Genomic DNA, 16,373 nt, shown 5'->3' on the forward strand with positions numbered 1-16,373 from the left:
AAATGGATAGGGTTTTATCTAGAAGTTAGATCGTAAAAATCGCCCAGACCTCAGACAGATACCCCTCACTGGCTCTCAAAAGTCACGTGAGGTCCATAAAGTTAGTTTTATGGTTTTGGGGAGTTGACAATGTACAATATATTTCACATTCTCTAGAATGTTAAGTGACACTTTAACTGCTTGGTTTGGCTTGTAAGGGGCAGCAATGGGTGAGCACTTTTCCAGATGAGATAAACGTTGCAATTGCAGGGAACATGTTTTGCGGGTCCAGTTCTCAGCCCAGAGAGCCAGTAGACTGGAGTGCTGAAAGTAAGTTCTTCTGAAATATTATCTGCTTAAACTATTTTAAAGGGTTGATATGGCTAAAGGCTGAGAGGGGAGGAAAGAGGGTCTGTCTCTCTTTCAGAGCTGTATTTCTCACTTTTAGAAGGTCCTAATCCTTATCCTCCCGAGAGCTGGAATTGCATTACATTCCCATCACAGCTTCGAGGCCCGCAAGTAAACTTTGTGCAAGCGGGAGAAATAGAAAATCTGTAAAGATTTGCATCGCAAAGCAAACTCCATCCTGTCTTTTCCGGGGGACATGTGTAGTTCAGGCAAAGTTTGGGTTTGTACTTCGCCGTCTAAAAGGCTCTCGCTGGTTTACTGGAGGTGCTTCGGTGTGGTTTGTTTGTACTGCTAGCAAACAGCCACAGATCTGGCCTGTGCCTTTGCATTTCAATTAGCTATATTCTGTCTGTGCTCTTCAGGTTGTTAACACCTTTTCATTTTAATAATTTTCGCCTGCTTGCCAAAGAAATACGTGTGGTTTTTTTTCCTTTCCCCGTCCGGCCTGTGTAGACACCGGTTTTTTTTCCCCAGGGCTTTTTTTTTTTCCCCTTCCATTTTTTTCCTTTTTTTTTTTTTTTTCTCTTGGGTTTCGTTTTTCCCCCCAATAATAGAAACGAGTGTCTTCATATTTCCGTAGTTCTTTTCTACCATATGGAGACACTGAATGACCGCTGTTATGTCTCCAGCCTGTCTTGAAGTGCTACAGAAAAATAATCAGAGAGGCTGCAGTTTGCATACGGACCCTCCAAATCTGATTGAACCCACCGGTATCTCACAGATTTCCTTCGCTCCTCCAAGGGTGACATCTTTCTGGAAAAGGCAGGCAGCAGCGTTTTTCTTTGGGAAAATAAACAAGTTAGCGGGGAAGGGCAGGAGAGTGGAGGCTGCCATGGCTGGGGCTGGGGGCTGCGCCCCCCGCTCGGGGTGGGGCGGGCAGGTGTCCCCATCCGGAGGGTCCGGCTCCGCGGCCGCGCAGATAGAGCAAAATAGGGCGAAATAATGCAGATATAACAACATAGAGGGGGGAAAAAACCCAAACTCCAGCGTTGGAGAGGCTGCTTCTTTTTTGAAAGTCAACTCGCCACATCTGCAGGAGAGGTGGGGGGGACACTTTGTCTACACCTGAACCAACTCACATCCATTCCCTGCCTCCTCCTCGCTCCTTCAATAATAATAATAATAATTTTAAAAGTTCAAAGCGGAGGTACTGGAAAGGGGGGGAGAGGGGGGCGGAATGGGGGTTTTCTAGAATTTGGAGCAGTCACAAGCTTCTTCTTCCCCCCCCCCCCCCCCTTTTTTTTTTTTTTTACGGTAAGACAACATTTGGTGGACACATGTCCGTCTCCTTTACACAAAGCAGAATGTCCCCCTTTAGCACACTTTGGAGATTGCTTTTCCTTCCTTGGGCTGTTTTTCCTGTCCTGCTCCATGTATCTCCTAATATCTTTGCTATCATCTGAACTTCTGGCTTCTCGCCGAGCAGTCAGAGGGTGGCCAGTGCAATCCTGGAAAACCTCTGCTCTGCAAACCTGTAAACACAAACGCTAAAGCTGGGAATTCAAGGCACAGGGAGCCTTTCCCATCCAGCAGGCTGGGTTTGTGCTGACCAGCCTCTCCCTAAGCTCTGTGCAAGCTGCACGCCTGCTTTGCAGTTGATAATAAAGATATTTTATGCGATCTTGAAAGGCTTCAGTGGTGTATGGTCTGTAAAGGTGAATTTAGCCACAGAAACACGACAGGCTGCAGGCGGTTTGTCTACAGGGGGTTAGAAACGCTTGGAAAAGAGGGGATGTGGGGAGAGGTGTGCGATCGTGCTGGGGTCAGTCCAAGTGATGGCCTGCTAATTCTTTGCCCTTCTGATCTGTACTGGTGACTGGAAATAATTTCTCCTCATTCAAACGATAGCGAGTGATTTAGGCAAGAAAAGTGACACCCCTGCGCCTTAATGTATATTTGAAAATGTAACCGTACGTTCAATGCACGCACCTACCCACAGACACCGTGTTTCCAAAATATGTCCATCCCGCCGTGTATCCAAAGACCTACCCATTCACCCACCTCTTCCCTATCCATCATCTACATCACTGTCCCATCCCCACCTCCCCACTCAGAGGTATTAATTTTTTATATAATCCCAGGCAAACTTTCCTTCCAAATCCACTCCGAGCACAGGAGACACAGGAGGTTTTTTCTTGAGTACCATAATTTCTAATCGCTTGGTGTACCCAACGTGCTATTTCGGGGAGGGGGAGGGGGAGAGCAGACCCAGAAAGCCAGACCAAGGGGAATTTGCCATGCAGTTTAGCTCCAGGACTTTGCAGAAAGCAGGAGATGCCTGCATGGGTGACAATGGGTGACAACAGGTAACAACCCTGTGCCGCTCCCTTGATTTGAGCATCCTTGGCACAGAGATGGCACTGGGCCTGTGCTGCAGCAAAGGACCAGGGGCTGGATTCTGTTGCTGGCATAATAACATCATCCATCCCTCTCCTTTCCATTACTCACATGAAAACCTGTCCTCTCTGCCCACGAGATCTGCTTTCTACCTGCAGCCTGTAGCACGTTTTTTTGGTCTTGATATTTTTTTATTTTTAAACAAGTTGGATTTGGAAGGGTTTATCTGGGGATTATTTTTTTTTTCCCTGTAAGGCATGAGGAGGTATCATTGTCTACCATTTTATAGCCTGGAAGGGGTCACAGGCTTAACACAGGCTCCCCCCTACCATCCTTTAAAGAAAAGGAAAAAAAATCTCCCTGTTGCTGGTGAAAAGGAAGCATAAGGAGAGTAAACAGGAAAACGGGGCTCTGACCGTGCAGGTAGGCGGGGATTTTTCCTTTGCATTTTTCATCGTTTCTCTCACTTTAATGGCATATCAGACATGGGACAATTAGTTCTTCTGTAGCTGTGGAAGACAGAATAAATACGAAATGCTTTAATATCGGGTCTAAGAATATGGAGAATCTAGGACACGATTAGAAGGAAAATCTTGCTTAAACCTGTAGTTGTGCAGACCTTTATGCCATGACTCTGGGTACGAATGGGGAAACCCTATGATTTAAGGACTCCCCAAACAGAGGTCCGGTCATGGCCTCGTGGGTGGGAGCTGTTTGCCCCAAATGTGCGAAGTCTACCACAGCCCAGGGGAGCCCCCCGCGAGCTCACCTGGCTCACAGCACCTCTCGCTTACTAAAACTGGGTGCCACCATGTCTACTTGTGCCTTTTTTTTTGCCCCCAGTCCTTTCTCTTTAGCCTCTCCCCATCCCTGAAGGGTTTCCTATTTCGTTTAGTAAACAGTGTATAAACCTCATGGTACTTTGAAGGGAACCCCCCCACCAAAACCCCAAAGCAGTTATTTCTCACCCAAGAGCCAGCCCAGGCTCGACAGCCTGGAAAAGCCGAGCTGAGCATCTGTATTAATTACAGCTGCCTTCGAGCTGCCTTTTGGGGCATCTCCCCAGGGCCCTGTGCCAGGGTGGGCGCAGGACCCCCACGGCCACGCTGCTGCTGGAGGGCGGAAAAAATAGAAATTTCACCCGTAAAATACTCATTCGGTTTCCAGGTTCGTTTAGCAAGAAGTGGGGGGTGCAAGGGGGGACGACACCACATTTGTGAGGGGCACAGAGAGGTTTGGGAAGCGCTTCAATGCAAAAGGCAGCTCGATGTTGTGATGCTGTTGTCAGGCCATTTTGGATGTCATGGGTTTATTTATTTATTTTAATTTTTTTAAGCGTTTATGCATTTTAGACCTTCTTTCCTCACCGGGTACGACGCAACACAAAATAAAATTTCCTTCCACCCAGGTTTTAAAAACTCAACCAAGGAAGCAAGCAGGGCAAACTAAAAACAAAACCAAAACAAAGAAACCCCACCAAAAACAAACTTCGCCAAGGTAACCTAGTTACAGATGCGTATGATGTCTTATTTTATTCAACAAAAAGTGATTAAAATCTGTTAAAGGATTTAATTAAGAGAATTAAATGAAAAGGAAGGGGCACAAATGAGTTGGAAAAAAGCGAAGCTATTCTAAACGATTAAATCGCCATTTTAACAGTATAATGGGGTTTGCATACTGAAAAGAGAAATCAGAGCTCATATCTCATCAATAATTCATAGGCAAGAGGGATCATTCCGAGGTCAGCAGACTTGTACAGCCCCGGCTCCTCTCTCGGAGGAGAGGGTGAGCACCGTATCCCAACACAACACGGACCCCGGGGGCTGCCGGGTCACCTTTTTAAGGAAAACATAAGCTCCAGGGTGGGTTTTTTTTCCTCCTTTCTTTTTTTATTTTCTTGGGGTTTTTTTTTTTGGTTTTTTTTTTTGTTTTTTTTTAATTTACCAAGTCCCACTGCCTGGGTGTGTTGGTGACTGGCAGTAAGAGAGGGGGAGGGTTGGAGAAGGACTGGATGTGGTTCATATTGCTCCAGTACAGACATACCAACAATGTGGTAATTATGCTTTTCAGAAGCCAAAGGGATCTCCTTTTTTTTCTCTCTCTTTCTTTTTTTTTTTTTTTCTTCTGGACACAACACTGAAGGTTGGGAGGGTGTGGGTCCTTATCTGCCTTGGCGGGGATGGGCTGGCGGCAGGGACTAGAAATTGCACTGCTCGGGCTGTAATTCTTGCATTTCATTCTATTTAGAGGAAGACTCCGATTATTCACCTATTTCTTTGCAACAGTCCTGTAAATTACTCCAGCCCACCCCCCCACTCCGACCTCCCCAAGCAGGGAAAGCTTTCCAAGGAAACCAGCCCCTTCTCTCCAGCTCCTCTTCCCAAACCCTTTTCCCTCCCCCACAGCTGAATTTCAGGCTGAGAAATTGGCTGTCCCTTTCCCCCAGCCCCACCCCCCCCCCTTTTTTTTTTTTTTTTTAATTACACGTCCGACCTGAAGGGAACGAGCTGACGAGATTATTTAAAATCTTCTGGATAAAGGTCCCTCCTCAATTAGGGAACCCGAAAAGGACTTTTATGGGGTTTGGCTCCTCCTCCGGGGTCTCTTTCCAGTCCTAGAATGGATTTAAGAATGAATTTTTCTTCCAGAGCCTGGCTGTTGGGTGTCTGAGCTGATTTTTTCCCATTCTTTCCTCTGCTGATGTTAAATAAATGATATTTGGAAGGAGGTTGATAACTTAACTCGAGAGGTGTCCACCCGGCACAGTTTTTCCGTGTTCTGTTACCCTAAATAGCTTTGAAAAGAAACTATTTTGACAGCGAGCGTTGAAAGAATAAGACTAGTACGAGGTTTCCCCCCCCCTTTGATTTATCTCTTTTTAACATGTGTATGTATGTGTATGTATATCTACGCGTGTATATATCCCTCCTTCAAGTCAAAACAAATTACAGCGCTGGGATTTGGTGTAAAGGCGTTTGTTTGGTGGCGGAGTGGGGCTCTGGTCGTGCGGGGGGACTGTGCAAAGGCGGGGGGAGATAAAAAAAACATTTGGGATGGAGCGGGGGGAACAGGCGACCCCGGGCAGGGCACCGGCGCGGCCGCCTCGCCTGTAACGTCCCCGAGCAGCCAGCAGAGCCCGCCTCAGACCAAGTTCACTGCCAGCAGGGCCGGGCCGAGCCGAGCCGGGCCGGGCTGGAGCGGCACCGGCCGCCCGCAGCCTCCCCCAAGGCTCCGGCTCCCCCCGGGCGGTCGCGGGTGCGCCCCGCCGAGTCCCTGGTGCGCCCAGGCCCCCCATGGGCACACCTTCCCCAGCACCCCCCGAAAACAAAATAAAAATCAGAGCAGGCTAATTACCGCAGACAACAACTCACCTAGGTTAAAAGCTCAAACAAAAGATAAATAACCCAACGCAGCTGTGGTGTAAGGGATTATTTTTTCCTCCTGTTCTTTTAAATATAAAAGGGGCAGGGGGAGCAACAGGGAGGGAATAAAAAAATCTGCTAAGACAGCAATGGGTGATCTGGAGATAAACATCTCGTGTTTGCAAAGCTCTGATATTTTTGTTCTCCCCTGGGGAAAAAATCACTAAGAAATGTCCAGGGTTTTTTTCCTCCCCTTTTCTTTTTAAAGTAAAATAAATAAAATAGGGAAATCAGCTCCGCATTAGTTTCTAGAGACGTAGACTGTAACTCTGGTCTTGGGGGGCTTGTTAGTACAGCATTATAGCTCGAGGGGTCAAAAAGTTGAGGGTCAAAAGTTTACGCTGTGCGTGACTCAGTCTTGTGTATAACCCTGATAGACTGATGTCAGTGTGAAAAAAAAAAGGGAGAGAGAGAAAGAAAGCGGGGAGGGGGGCGAGGTGGGAGGAAGAGTCTCTGGTTGTGGGCAGAGATGGGAGAAGATGATAGCGAGGTGGGAGCGACCTTCAGCCGCGAACGGGGGGGCGGGGGAGGGGGGGGCGGGCTGCAGGATTTGGGGTGGGATGTCGGTAGAAAATAAGGTAGATTGATTTGGGTCTCCCGTGAGGAAACGCCAAGCGACTTCTTAGTATTTTTCTAAGATAACCCCTGAAACGCTATTTGGAGTCGAATTAACAGAATATAAGGGGAAATGCATTTATTAAATCCAATTACGTGGAGGTCCCTCTAGGATATTAACGCTAGCAGTTAAAAAATAATTTTCATTCCAGCGTCAATTTTGTTTGGATAGGGTTTAAATTATACCAAGAAAAAAAAAATTCTGACATGGTTGGTGAGAATGTGTTCTAACATCTTTACTTGGAAACACTTCCCAAATCCTTGGAGAGGTGCCTGTCTCCCCCCCGCCCTCGCCCCCCGGGCGCCGCAGCCCCAGCGCCAAATATTTTTTAATCGGCATGAGTGCAAATCCTTATCCAAAACCCCTGAAAGAATCACACGAAATAACGTCCCTGATTTACTGCGGGTGTTTCTACCTTAATCGTAGGAAATCTCGAATAATGATATATAGGCAAAATCAATGGGCTGATGGCTTTAAAAATTTCAGTGTATGTATTTAAAGGCGCTTTTAAGTGCCCGTTTCGTCGCTGGGTCCGGTTAAAGTAGCTAATTTTGTTTTGCAGCACGCTCTCCGTCGGAATTTGAATGAAATGTTTTATATTTCTTGCTTGAAATGTGACTCCACTCTGGGCATTGCAACAGTTTAATGAACTGATATAATAAATATTTCCCTTGGCATTTCAAAGTTATTTCTACACTGCCAGACTTTGAACCCTCCAAACTCTAAATATTATTTGCACTGGGACTGGGGAAGATCTTTTCAATCGCTCCTTAAGCAAACAGTCGTAGCAAGGCAAACTCTTCTGAAATAAAAAAAAAAAGGGGGGGGGGGGGGGGAAGCCCTGCAAATTTGCTCCCCCCGCCTCCCCTTCGGCTTTCAAATATTTTCAGTGACTAAATACTTATAACAAGGGTCATTTTTCTTGGAAGAGAAAGAGAGAATATTAGAGCCCTGGGAAAGGCATTCTGGAAAATCCATTTGCTTTCCCGATGCGGATATATTCATGGAGTAGGTGAAATTCAAGAGAACGTAAAGCGTTTTGTTTCGTGTGATAAGGCTCGGGTTTAATTAATTGCCATGAATTTGCTTGGTATTTATAAAATATCACTATATAAGGGCTACCGTTTAGTTGTAACTTGGGTGATCCATCTCTTCGCCCTTGTAATTACTGTACTTATCTCTCTAGAACAGTCATTTCTACTCCAGGTTTATAGAACAGGTAATGGATAATAAAGGCCATTTGTTTTCGGGATATTAAAACAAGCAGGTATAATTTCACGGCAATAAAAAAAAGAAACCACCTCCCAACTTTCCTTATAATATTCACTCCTACATCATAACGTTTAACTTTCAATTTAGGGACGCGAGGCTGCGCGTGCATTTAAAGTGAGTTCATTTGGAGAGATGTAAGGAGGGAGGGAGGGGGGAGAGAGGGAGGAAATTAAAGGTATCATTTTCAAGGATATTTCTAATTTATCTCCCTTGCTCGGGACGGACTCGGCTTGGCCCCGGGGTGAGGGTCTCCTGAGTCCCGGCCAGGCGCTGCAAACACGATTCATGGGGGGGTTCCTTCTATTCTGGGGTGTATTTTTTCCCCCTACCGGACAATGAAATGAGCTTTTAAATCCCGATCTACTTTCTAAATGACCTCTTTACCGCGGGGAGAAACGCGGTGTTGGAGCTGGCGGTGTAAACGCGGAGATAACGGCTGGATCTTCGCAGCCCCCGGCAGGGATGCTCCGCTCCCCGCCCCCCGCGCCGGCGCCCCTCGCTTGCTGCTTCACCGGCTTGAGGTGAAAATATGATTTATTTTTTTCATTAGAAATGAAAAGGATACACAAGGCTGGCTGGGAAACCACGCAAGGTTTAAATCTTCGTTTCCCTGTTGCAAAACAGGTGTGGGCTGATTTCCACCTAACCCCGCCGCCACCCTTCGCGCATTTACACAGCTCACGGCGCCGGCTCCTCCTTACCAAAAGTTCTGCCCTAAAGAAGCACCTCAGACCTCTAGTGCTCCCCGTTTTCCAGGGGTGATTTGGGGGGCGGGGGGTTTCCCAGTTTAATACACACCCCCAAAAGGTTTGCGCTTCCGAAAGGGGGGGGGGGGGAAATTAAATTAAGACATCCCCATCCTCATTGCTGTTAGATTGGAGAATGTGATCTCCGGGGGAATATAACCGGGGGTTAAAAAATAAATAATAACAAAAAAATCAAACAAACCAAAACGCCTTGAAAATGAAGCGCGGAGCGGCGCGGAGGGAGCGCGGCGCGGGGTGAACCGCGGGTCAGCGCGGCTCTCGGCGGCCGCCGCGCTGCGGACACGCCTCGCTGTTTAACAAAGACTGACAAACTATGAGATTAATACCAAAACTTGCGGGTTTCCCACCCCAAAATGCTCAGAGGGCCTCCTGGCGCTGCCAGGAGCAGTTCCGCTCGCCTTTAAGGACAATAGTGGTTTATACTGGGGGAGCGGGGGGAGGGGGCACCACCAAACCCCACCAAAAAAAAAAAAAAAGGAAGAAGAAGAAGGAGAGAGAGAAATTAGTGTTCTTATCGAGAAATAATCTCAATGAAAAAGCAACACGGGGGAGAGAGAGGAGAACAGCCAGGCTGGGTTGGGGAGGGGGTGGCCGGGGGTGTGTGTGATAAGGGGGTTTCTATAGGATTCCGCCTGCAAAACCTTACCAAGTTTTGAGGGAGCATCCTAAACCCCTCGGGGATTACTCCAGGAAAGGACCCACGTTTTGCCAAGGTAGGTACCGCTGCCGGCGTTACACCTGGGCTGGGGAGGACACCCCGCCTAGTGCCCTCCCTTTTTGGGGTGACCAGAGAGGAGCTCAGCAGCGGGAGCCGGTTCAGAGCCCCCCTGCGCTGGCAGGTGCCTTTGAGAGGTTTTTGGAGAGGGTTGGGGGCTCCCCCGGCTGCCCCATGGAGGGGGTGGGGGACAAGCCGGGGGTCTGGGGAGATCCCCTGCCCTCCCCGACTGAGGTGGCTTTGAAATGGAAAAGAGCTCGAGTGGAATTTGCTGGGGGAAACTTCCGCGGCGTGGGGCGGTTTCCCAGCGAAAGGTGTGCGGGGAGGGGGGGGCAGCAAGGGGCTGCCTTCAATTTGGGACCAGAGGCGGCGAAGGGGGGATCTCCTGGAGGTGTGGTGGGGGGAACATTGCTGGTAAACGCTAGGGGTGCTGGTTTGCTGGCCCCAAACCCCCTGTGTCACTGGGAAGGAAAATTAAACCCGGGGTTTCTTGATTTTTTTTTTAAGGATGTGGGAGGGGGTTAAAAATACAGAATAGGCCTAGTTATTTCTGTTCAGGGTCCTCTCCTCTGTTAGGAGATCACTACGATACCGGCTGCAAAGAAATACAATAAAATAAATCAGAGAGAGGATTGGAAAGGAGGAATAAAATTTAAGAGAGGAGGGGAAAAAAAAAAGGAGCTCTAATGGGATTGGTTCTGTAGAATTATTTTATGGCATCCATCTACACGTTGTACAAGCAGATTTGATTTGGCTTCTTACTTTTATGGCAGGTTTTAGAGGGGAAGGTAAATTTTAGCGTTGCCGCCTGCTCCCCAGCAAAGCGGAGGTGCCGGTTCCTGGAGGTGGGAGATGCAGGAGGCGCCTTAGCTTTGCTTGGCGGCTTTTGCTGGAAAACTGGGGTTTGCTCAGGCGTGTGCAATGGTCCGGGGGCTGTCCTAGGTGCATTTGGGCTTATTTCTGAAAATATGTCTTCGTTTTTCTGTTTATCTGGGAGTTACACGTTTTCTCAGGAAAACCGACTATTCACCTTAAAATACCTGAAAACTCTCGGGCCATCGTGTGTCCGGGAAAACTGGGACGTTCAGTCTTGGCCACGACTGGTTTGTGTTAGGAAAATTGCAGGAGTTTGTGCAATGTATTTAAAATATTTGTCAGGAATTTTCATGTAGGGGAAATGCAGTTTTCTTTGATAGCCTCTCCACCGTGGCATTTAAATGCAATTAATTCGGGAGATACTTGACCAAAAAAATGTTCTGCCTTTTGAAATACAAAAAAAAAGGGGGGGGGGGGGGCGGAAGAAAAAAGGAGTGGGGGAGGATGCTGCTATACTTTTAATCTCTTGGGCAACTGTAATTTTAAACGAAATCTCAACATGATGCTACCCTCATTAGTTCCGAATGAAGGTTCATTACCTAGACAGTATGAATATTTTATTGCTTTATATCCCTTTTTCGGAAATGAAACGCCTTTGATCTTTTTCTCGGGTTGTAAAAAGAATTGCCTGTCATTAAAAAAAAAACCTGTCGTCCCATCTGCCTTTACATTCTGTATTTCTTTTCATCTGTTTCTTTCTTTCTTTCTTTCTTTCTTTCTTTTTTATTTTATAATTTATCCGCACACGCACGTATAAACTCAAACCTTGGTTGACCTCCAAGAACGAAAAATGGATGAAATCTTTGCGCTGCGTATCAGAAAATAATTTCGGGGGTTTCAGGCTGGAGGGGGACGGAGCTATGGCATTTTGCTCTTAGCTGACGATTATCTGGATTCGAGACTCGTTGTGCGCCTATACTTATATATTCACTCTAGGGGCTGATTATTTTTAGCACAGCTGAAAACTAATGTATAGGGTATGGAGGAGAGGGTAGAAAAGTGCAAGTGTTTCTATCCTAGTACCAGCTGTTCTATTCGGAAACTGAGTTGGTGTTTTCATTAATCGTCTTTCCTCTGAAGAGTGGATATTTTAACCGTCTTTACCTATGGATTAATTCTTAATCTCTCGAGTCACAAAACTTTACCCCCCTGCCCCAGAAGATAATTATGGCGGTAGGCGAAGATCTCTGACCGAGGAGGATGCATCTGTCTTCTATATGTACCCTGTAGATCCGAATTTGTGTAAAGGAAGTTGGGTCACAAATTCGTATCTAGGGGAATATGTAGTTGACACAAACACTACAGGTCACAAACCCAGAAGGCATTACCCCCCTTCCCCACCCCACCCCCACCCCCCCCAAAAAAAAAAGCCACCCACATCTCCAGAACCCGAAATAAAAGGGTGAAAACAAGGGCTTAACCAGAAACCCGGTTTATAGCTGAAAAGAAATACTTTGGATTTGACCTTAGCTCAACTCCAGCGCTCCTGCGATAAACTTTATCATCACTTGGAGATAAAATCTGAGCTGCAAAGGAGGGGAGTGGGGGACAGGGGCGTTATTACTGCGATTTGAGAGCCAGGATCCCACTGTTGCGTTAGTTTGTGTAATCTCAGCACTGACACCGAAAAAAACATCCTTGCTTTCTGTCCTGCCGCCGGTGGGGAGCTTATTGCGCGTTTCGGGTCTAAGGACGAATTTGAGGGGCTGGGGACGGCTTTTGCGAGGCAGCTGCATCGCGCTGGCTTTTAAAGCGTCTTTATTACGAGAAGGGCGAGGCGAAGCTGCGTTAGGACTTGGGCTAATTCGCTTTTGTAATTGTTCATCAAGTCCTTGATTTCTTGCTTGGAGGACGGGCTCCTTTTTCCATCGGTGCGTGGGAAAACAGTCAATCTCAGAGCCCGGCTAAATGTGATTTAGGAGACCGGGTACCCCGAATTAGCTGATGAATTTCTTATCGATCCCAAACAAGCCTTATTCATCTCTGCCAGGCTCGGGGCGCAATGTCCCTTCCCGCATCACCTTAGCAGGGAATGAGATGCGACCACCACCCGAAGGGACCGCCATGGATCATGCGCCGGGGCAGCCGCTCCCAGCCGCAGCCGCGCACCCCCCGAAAAAGCATTTTTACCCTCTATTTTAATTTTTTCGGAGGGTGGGGTAGGGGGTGCATTTTTATTTTTCCCACCTCCTCTGCGCCGTTGCCCCCCGCCCCGAGGCAGGACACACCCCCGAGGGGTGTGGGCCGGGGGGGCCGGTTCCCGCCCGCGGGCGCTGCGCAGCCCGGGCCGGGGGCCGGGGGCCGGGGGGAGCGGGCGCCCCCGGCCGCCTCCCCGGGGACGCGGGGCCCGGAGCGCTCGCGCTGGGCTCGGTTCCTTATCCGGGGACCGCGGGGCACGCGCCATTGGCCCGCGCTGTCACATGGACTCCAACTTTGTTCACTTGACAGTAAGTAGGAGGGTTTCACGAAACAGGAAAACGAGTAAAGGGGGGGACAGGAATAAATTTTAGGAGATATATATATTTTTTTTTCCGTGTGTGCAATTCTAAGAAATTAATGGCCATGAGCTCGTTTTTGATCAACTCCAACTATGTGGACCCCAAGTTCCCACCCTGTGAAGAGTATTCCCACAGCGATTACCTTCCCAATCACTCGCCGGGATATTACGGCAGCCAGAGGCGAGAGGGCACTTTCCAACATGAAGCGATGTACCAGCCGCGGTCAGCCTGCAAGGAGCAGCTCTACCCGTCCTGCCAGAGCTCCGGCCACCCAGCAGTGGTGTTATCCCCCCGGGGTCATGTCCATCCTCCGGCCGGACTGCAGAGCCACCTCTCTGAGCCAAACCATCCCTGCGAGCCGGTCACCCCCAGCCCACCACCCTCCTGCAGCCAAAACTCTCTGAACCAAAGCCCTTCCAATTCCTCTTGCAAAGAGCCGGTAGTTTACCCCTGGATGAAAAAAGTCCATGTAAGCACGGGTAAGTGAACTAAAGTGGCTTTGCTTTATAGTAAGTAGCACCTCAAAGTCTTGTAGAAATCTTATTGCACCAGTTGTAAAATAACCATTCGTGGAGATTTACGATCGCCTGTTTGCAGAGCGGTATAATTACATCCTCCATAAATTTTTATTGCTCTGCTTGGCCATGTGCCTTTGAAGTCTCTGTTACCATCCTCCTCCAATTTCTTGCAGGCTACTTTTTTTATGGCTGTTGAATCTTCATAAGTTAAGTTTTATGTTTTCGTAATTTGTATTTAAGTGGCGGGTTGAGTAAACTTTTACTATTACCCCCCCCCCTTTTTTTTTAGCGTGATATTTAATAAAAAGGAGTGTCTGTGTTTGCCTGTTTGCATGTGTGTAGGGGGAACTTTAAAGATTTGGGGATAATAGAGCGATGCTCAGTAGAGGTGTATATATATATGTGTATATGCACACACAGAGGGCATGGAAAACGCGTCTAGGGGACCTTATAAAAACGTTTAGACAGGAATACACGTCAAGCAATGAGGATGGAGGTGGAGATTTGGAGATAGTTTCTGGGTATATTTTTAGAAGGTTGGCGGTGTATTTTTTTGAGTATATCCCCCCACCAAAAGAATGTGTGATGCTTTTTTTGGGGAAAGGACCCATTAAAGGAACAGCTCGGTAATTCTTCTTCTGCTCTTTTTTTTTTTCCCCTCCATTACCCCCCCCCCTTTTTTTTTTCTTTTTCCTCCTTTGTGTTTGTTCAGTAAACCCCAATTACTCAGGAGGGGAACCGAAACGCTCCCGCACAGCCTACACCAGGCAGCAAGTCCTGGAGCTGGAGAAGGAATTTCACTATAACCGCTATCTCACCCGGCGGCGCAGGGTCGAGATCGCCCACTCCCTCTGCCTCTCCGAGCGCCAGATCAAAATCTGGTTCCAGAACAGGAGGATGAAATGGAAAAAAGATCACAAGTTACCAAATACCAAGATCAGGTCTAATTCTTCCAGCTCCTCTGCCAGCCTGCAGATCCCACAAGGAGGATCTCAAAACCGATCCCATGGACCAGCCACCAGCCTATAACTATTCCTTGGATGGATGAAGTGTGCGTGTTTGTGGGTGTGAGTTTGTGTGTGTGTAGGGAACACATGATAATTTTTTTTAAATGCTCCGAGAAGCGAGGGAAGGAGGGGTGCTCTTTATTTATAGGGGGAACAGAGGGAGACTCAGCTGCAACAAAGCAGAGCTGTGCTGTTGTGCCTCTCTTCCATTAAAAGAAGGCTGTAGATAGTAGTTTTCAGATTTGGCTAAGATGGATCCTTGTTTCATCTTTAATCACGCCAAGCTCTGCCCCATTTGTCATGTTTACTCTCCCGTACAAAGGATGGACCTTATGTCTGCTATTACCTCGACAACCAGCGCTCACTTTAATAAATGAGGCTCAGTTTCTTCAAGACGAACTGGATTTTCTCCCCACCACCCCCACCACCCCCTTTTTCTCTTCGTCCTCTTTTTCTTTTCTCGCCTGCCAGCCACAAATGGGAAGTTTCTATCCCCCCATCCCAAAGATGCGGCGGTTCTAGCACAGCCCTGTGATGGAGAGGAAAAAAAACAAAACAAAAACCACCAAGAAACACAACCAAAATCCCCGCCGGCCACAGACCGTGGGGAGCGGGGGGGCTCTCGGACACTGCGTTGGTCGTGCGTGGGAGTGGGAGGTGGGGGCCACCCTGGGTGGGGGGGGAAAGGAAAATTAGGTCAAGTGGGTGGTGGACAAAGAAAGCAAGAGGATGGAGAGGGATGTAGGACACCCCCCCTTGCCTTTTTTTTCTTTTTCTTTTTCTTTTTTTTTTTTGAGTCCAGCAGGTTAATTGTGAGTCTGGGAAAGGGGGTGTGGGAGGGGAGAGGGGAAAGCAAGGGGTTTAGGTTAGAAACTGTGGCACCTGGATTCACCCCCCCGGCCTAGGGTGAGGGGCAGGGGACGGGGGGAGCTCCTCTCCCGCTGTCTAGCCCAGATTTGTACTGGAAATACGACTTAAGGACGGCGGGGTGAGGGCTCGTCCCTGTCGGGGTTTGGCGAGGCCCGCTCCGACACCCCGCCCGGCCGCCGCCCCCTCCCTTTGTCCTCCGTGATGTCCAGGATTACCTGTAAATAGCAGAGAAAAGGAACAACAACAACAAAAAACCGCAATTGAAAATAAAATTTTTCATTGTGAATCTGACCCTGTGTGGTTTTTGGTTGGTTTTTTTTTGGGGGGGGAGGGGAGGGGTTGTCTTTTTGTTCGGGTGAGAAATAATATCTATTTTAAAGAAATTAATTAAACAGCACGTTTCTTTTTTACAGGGATTTCTGTTGTCAATGGCACAGCCTCAACTCCCTAATGAAAACAAAAGATGTTTGACTAGGGTATATCAGCCTTAAGTACTGCTAAGCCTTACATATTATGATTTATTTGTTCTAAGCATATATTAATATGCTCTTCCCAAACTGGTCTCAGACAAAACAGAGGTAGTCATTAGCGCTTTGCTTTGCTGTAAGGAATGGATGTAGCGTTCTATTTCTCTAGAGAGACTTCTCGATTAAAAAAAAAAAAATCTCCTTCTCCAAGGTAGTTAATGCATTAATGAGTCTAATTTTTGCACAGATGTTTCTCGGTGTTTGCAGGTTTTCTGTGTATTTTTATATTACAAAGGAGCTGGCTCCTGCGATAGCTCATAGCCTGACAAGCAAATAGATAATCAAGAAGACAAATGGCTTCTTTTGTGAGCCGCAGCTCTTGTATTAATTTTCATTTTCTTTCTCATAGAAAGTATCGAAAATACTGTTCAGGACGAAATAACATTCCAGTTCTAAGTTGCAAATAAAAATTATAATAAAAAAAAAAAAAACACTATTGTGAGCAGTGGGGTCCGCAGGGGGAGGAAGCCTCCGCAGCAGCTGAAGAAAATAATCACTTTCTTATACTTGCTTCTAAAAAGAAAAAAAAAAAAAGGCTTTTGCTTATTTTTTCAATGTTCA

General features: G+C 47.4%; 1 protein-coding gene across 3 annotated transcripts; it reads left to right on the forward strand.

The window, feature by feature from the left end:
- The first annotated feature begins 220 nt into the window (after positions 1-220).
- Positions 221-15,576, forward strand: HOXB4 (homeobox B4). Of its 3 annotated transcripts, none has more exons than XM_080369513.1 (3): positions 221-309; positions 12,943-13,369; positions 14,121-15,576. In XM_080369513.1, the coding sequence occupies exons 2-3, from the start codon at positions 12,949-12,951 to the stop codon at positions 14,435-14,437; spliced, it is 738 nt and encodes a 245-aa protein (XP_080225639.1). In that variant the 5' UTR covers positions 221-309; positions 12,943-12,948; the 3' UTR covers positions 14,438-15,576. The 3 variants fall into 3 exon arrangements, with proteins under 3 accessions (XP_080225639.1, XP_080225640.1, XP_080225638.1); XM_080369514.1 differs by lacking the exon at positions 221-309 and adding an exon at positions 6,721-9,514; XM_080369512.1 differs by lacking the exon at positions 221-309 and adding an exon at positions 9,524-12,839.
- Positions 15,577-16,373: the final 797 nt, after the last annotated feature.

Source organism: Falco punctatus (genome assembly GCF_963210335.1).
Source record: "Falco punctatus genome assembly, chromosome: 19".
Lineage (NCBI taxonomy): Eukaryota > Metazoa > Chordata > Aves > Falconiformes > Falconidae > Falco > Falco punctatus.